At 32.2% G+C, this 5,312-nt stretch overlaps 1 protein-coding gene across 1 annotated transcript; it reads right to left on the reverse strand.

Moving 5' to 3' along the window:
* Positions 1–274: 274 nt before the first annotated feature.
* Positions 275–4,113, reverse strand: LOC111398506 (ankyrin repeat-containing protein BDA1-like). The gene is made up of 2 exons (XM_023025441.1): positions 3,359–4,113; positions 275–1,381 (listed from the first exon to the last, which is right to left on the reverse strand). The coding sequence occupies exons 1-2, from the start codon at positions 3,917–3,919 to the stop codon at positions 578–580; spliced, it is 1,365 nt and encodes a 454-aa protein (XP_022881209.1). The 5' UTR covers positions 3,920–4,113; the 3' UTR covers positions 275–577.
* Positions 4,114–5,312: the final 1,199 nt, after the last annotated feature.

The raw sequence follows: 5,312 nt of genomic DNA on the forward strand, positions 1-5,312 counted from the left end.
TTTTCCTTTGTCAACCAGTGCAAAAAATAAAAAATAATAATAATAATAATAAATTATTTTTTTGTGATGAGGACAAATCATAAATCTGAATTCTAAATTGTCAACACAACAACTTTTGAGTACGCGGTGTCAACCCTTAGTCCCTTGTATATTTGTTGTCAACAAATTATTTATTATCAAAATATAAGTTGTGTCACATTGTACTTCTCAATACAAGTACCCAACTTATATTATCATAAGTGATTATTGGCACTTTGATTCGCATGCTCACTAATAAATAAATACAACCACAATTTATTTCTTTTAAATTATTGTTTTATCATAGGAAAATATACTAAATGGGCACACAATCCAAAACTAATAAGAAACAATTTTATTTTTTCTTTGTCAATCACTGCAGATCCTTACAGAAAAACATAATTCATATTAAGATGACGTTACATGCATGCTACTATCTTTAAACTTAAACTGAAAATTATTTTCCTTGGCGTCCCAATCAATATGTAGTTACTTGATTAATGTCCTTTTTGCAATATTGATTGTGAGGCATGACAGAACTTTTGATGCAGTAGCTTCATCATGATGCTTTAATTTTAGCCATCCGAGTCAGTATGGGTCCTTGATTGATATATTGGCTACTAAATAAGAGATATATCACCTCAGCAGGGTTGTATTCGTAGCAGATATCACCACTTATTTTGCCTTTGATTAGTATGATCGTCCAGGGTTGTATTATCCTGAGAGACAGTTCGATTAATGCCCCAACTGCAATTATGATAAATAGAGCTTCTGTACCTGGGTATATTGCATATGCCAATACTCCATAGCTTAACGAAAATAGATAAACAGATGGAAAAAGAAACAAGTGGACTCGATTAAGTGTAAGTATTAAACACGTTCCCATTGCAAGACCAAAGGCGATTGTGTTGATAAATATATTCTCTTTTGCCATACTTAGGGTTATTTTTTTTTTGAAGTTGGTGCTAGTTGAATTGGTTGAAGTAGTATTATCACCGTGAGAAATCCAAAAAGGAGGAGTGAGAGCGGCTTGAAACGCAGCAGTTGCAATAAGCACAACTACTACGAGGATAGCGTTTCGCATATCCCCTGACAAACCGAGATCCAGGTAAGCACCATATTGGAGTAAATAATCTATCAACCTCATCTTTGGTTTCAAGTACGTTTCAAAAACGGTGGCTTCATCTTGAATATGTAAATATTTGGCAATGGCACGATTGACAAGTGATGAACCTTCTTTATTTCCTGCGCTTATTAAAATTTTCCTTGCTTCTTCATTTTCAGGTTTGAGGATTTCCAATGCCGTCTTACCTTCTAAGTTTTTCTTATTCACATGCACAAGCCCGATTAATGACTTCATAACCTGAAACCATAAACAAGCAGTCATATAAAATTATAATTGAACAGATAAAGTGTTTACTAAACAATAATTGGTTTAAAGAAAAATGAGAACCATTTTATTTTATTGATTTTTATTAATTTCTGGTATTTTTAATTAAGCGAATTTATGTATAATGATGTATCGATTTGAAAGAGTATCAACTATTGAGTGAATGGAGTTTCGATCATGATCACAATCCCTTTCAAGTCAATCCCTTTCAAGTTTTAGTTTGATCTCGAGACAAGTTTGATGTTTCCAGTCAAATTTGTGGGTGTGAAAGGTGGATTAGGACTTTGATCCTTAATGTTATTTTTACAAATTATAGAAAGTTAGAAAAAGTCAAGTAAAAAATTATAGATTTTGGAAAAATGGAGTTTTTAGGCTCGGTTGCCCATTAATCAGCCAAAATTTCAATGAATCGGTTATACAAACTCGATCTCCTGTTCTGCTTCATTCATTCTGCTTTTTCATAATCATTTAATTATAGTTTATTATGTTTTACTTTATTTAGTTGGCTACAGTTTCAAGCTATCTTTTGATTGTTATTCTTCTATTCCCTTAGTTGTTTGTTGAATATTTGAGTAAGATCACTTTTTATTGTAAAATTAGTTATTAATATCCTAACAGCATACATAATAAATATTTATCTAAGACAGTATATTCCACATAGTCATTTTAACAGAAAAATTAATAAAAAAAATCAAATTTCTTGAAATTGGAAAATAAAAACATACTTTATACAGTAGCAAAAGTTCAAATAAGTGTGTAATACCAAAGGACCTTGGAAGTTATGTTGAACCAAGGAATACACCTAGCAAGATTTGCCCATTAGCGAGGTGGAAAGCAACATGTGAAAGGAATGAGAAAGCAAAAGGCTCACCTAAGAGTCACGAACTATTTTTCATAAATAGGCTGGCCACAGGCTATTAATAAGAAGCACATGGACAGTGAATAAAGCGTAACTCCTAATCAAATCAATTACAAAATAACCAATAAGTTGTCGCCATCTAGCAAAAATTGAAAATGACCAAACTACTCCAACGCTCGGAGAGAAATCTATAAATACCCCTATAGTTGAAGGAGGCATACAAATTAAATATCTTACTCTCAAATAGCTATTTCTTCTATTATTCTAATTAAGTATCAAAACTAGTAAATTTAGGAGGTGAAAGTCATAGTTAGATGAGAAGATTTATTAATTTTATTTACATTGATATTCGATTGTAGTTGTTTTATCAATAAACTCGTTTAATTCTATTTGTACCATCAACAAGTACCAATTTTATTCATAAGGGTCAAAATTAATAGTTCAATGATGGGTAATTGGATAAACTTCTCAATTCTACAATCAATATTCTTTCAAAATTAGAATTGTACTAATTTTACCAATTACCTAAATTACTCTGATTGTTTGACAATGAAGATTTGGAGCTCTGAAAGTGATCTCACACTAAGCTTAAATGCTGTAATCATCCATCTCTAAACCTGGAAATCGAGTGAAGATCTAGTATATGAGACTCCATCAAAGTAGATCTCCACTTAGATGCTTTATGGTACATAATTTTTAAAACTCATTTTTTTCCAAATTAATTTTTTATAAAACATTCTCACATTAAAATAATTTTATACGTGAATTCATAATTTTTCTTATTTTTTAATCACTAAGTCTTCAAAAATATTTAATATATTCTCAAAAAATCTTACATCAAAGGGGCCTAAGAACGAAACTAGAAAAAAACATTGTGTTCTTTGCTTTGGTACTTTATTGGGATTTCTAGATTCAATAATGTCAATGGTTTGGACAAACCTCACATGAGCCCTGTCGTCGCTTCCTAGCAGCGGGTTGGGTTCAGCTTCAAGTTTAATAAAGGAATTATTTATTGATGAAAGTTAATTGAAGGAGATTCTAGGGAACTCATTCTGAGTTAAATAAATGGAGATTTAGTCATAGGAACATACCTCCGGTTGGTTTGTTAATGCTGCAAGATGTATCAAGGTATTGCCGTCCTTGTTTCTCCAGCGAAACACGTTCTTATAACCTGTCCTCTTAGCCCAACCAAACAAAACCTTAAAAGCTCCCAAATTGTTGTTTATTACAGCAATATGCACGGCAGTCTCATCTCGAACGGTCAAGTCATTTATTGAGAGTGGACATATGAGAAGAAAATAAATCAAAAGATCAATTTCCTCCTTTTCCACTGCATAATGCAAAAGAGTGATCCCTTCCCTCCCTGGGACACGAATGAGGTTCAGATTATGCTTGATAAGTCGTTTCACAGTGTTGGTATGTCCCTTATCCAAAGCCAGGTGCAGTGGACTTAGACCATCAAGGTTCAATTTCTTCCCCAACGAAGGCTTTAGCCTCAAGATTTCAAGAGCAAGGTTGGTACGGCCTTCTGAAGCAGCAGTGTGAAGAGGTGACTCCACAAATGGCATCTCACTGGGGACTTCCAAGAAGTGTGGATTATCGCCTATTTTTGTGTACAATTCAGCTATTTCAGGATTTTTAACAGTTCTCATTATGCAAACTCAAGATAGTTTAAAATTGAAAAAGTGAAAAAAAACTGAAAACTGCTGAGTATTTCAATTGGATCTTATCTGAGTTTCTTTATATAATTGATCACAAGAACAAACACTGTTCAAGATTCAGGTGTCACGATCTTGTACAGTCTCGAACACAACTATCCAATCAAATTTATATTTTCCTCTTCCTTGAATTGTAATCTATTTTCTCCACCTAACAGTCAAACTCAATAGAATAATATTTACATGCATGATGGTGACTTGATTAAATAATATTTCTCGTTGAGCATTTCGAATTAGCATCATGTGGCCAACACGGATTAAAAATGTGATGACCATGCTTTCTTGTTGACTTCGATAGTCAATGAATTTCCTCCTTGTTGTTTTCGCTTCTATCCCATAGCATTGAAAAAAAAAAAAGGTTTTAAACAAGCGCGTTATTTTCTCACTAACCCAATAAATTTATATTTTCGAAGGAACGTTAGTTTTTCAAGTGTAGCCTGGATTAAAAATGTGTTAACCCCGGTTTCTCATCGCCTTCCGCAGACAATAAATTATTAAATTCTCTCATTGTTGCCTTTTCTTCTAACCTATTACATTAAATTAAATTAAAAATAAGCAAATGCATTACCATCTCACTAACCCAGTCAATTTAAATTTTCCTCACCTAACGGACAAACTCACTAGAATACAAATATATGAAGTTCACGTGCATGACTAGATTGAATATTATTTTTGGCAAGTGTTCCAAAGTAACTTAATTTTTCAGGTCTTGCCGGTATGGATTAAAAATCTGATAACCCCGCTTGCTCGTCACCTTCGACGGTCGTTGAATTTCCTTATTGTTGCTTTTTCTTCTATGGTATAGCATCGAGTTAAATTAAAAATAACCAAACGCTTTATCTTCTCACTAACCTAGTGACTACAATTGCAATTGCAATTACAACATTATAATAAGTTTATAATTACAATTACAATTAAGTTTATAAATTTTATAGTAATTACAATTAAGTTGAAAACTTATAATAATTGTAATTAAGTCCAATACTTTTACAATAATTGCAAGTAAGTCTCAATACATTATGGAGCTACCACGAGACCTAGTTGAATTTGTATTATTCGAATTTCAATAATTAGATCATATTTAGTTGACCCCATACTACATAATCCAATCATTAGTTTTTATTTTTTCATTAAAGGAAAAAGACGACACATTAGAAATATATACAATATCAGAAGTCAACATATACTTTTCTCTAACCTTCCTTGCATGTATTTTTTTCCGTTCGAAATCCATTAGCTTGATACAGGCATAAATGATTATTATACCCTTCTAATTATTCTCACTAATTCAGGTACCATTTTTCTGCAATGGTTTTGTGAACCAATA

The sequence above is a fragment of the Olea europaea genome, chromosome 8 (assembly GCF_002742605.1).
Source record: "Olea europaea var. sylvestris chromosome 8, O_europaea_v1, whole genome shotgun sequence".
In the NCBI taxonomy this organism is placed as follows: Eukaryota; Viridiplantae; Streptophyta; class Magnoliopsida; order Lamiales; family Oleaceae; genus Olea; species Olea europaea.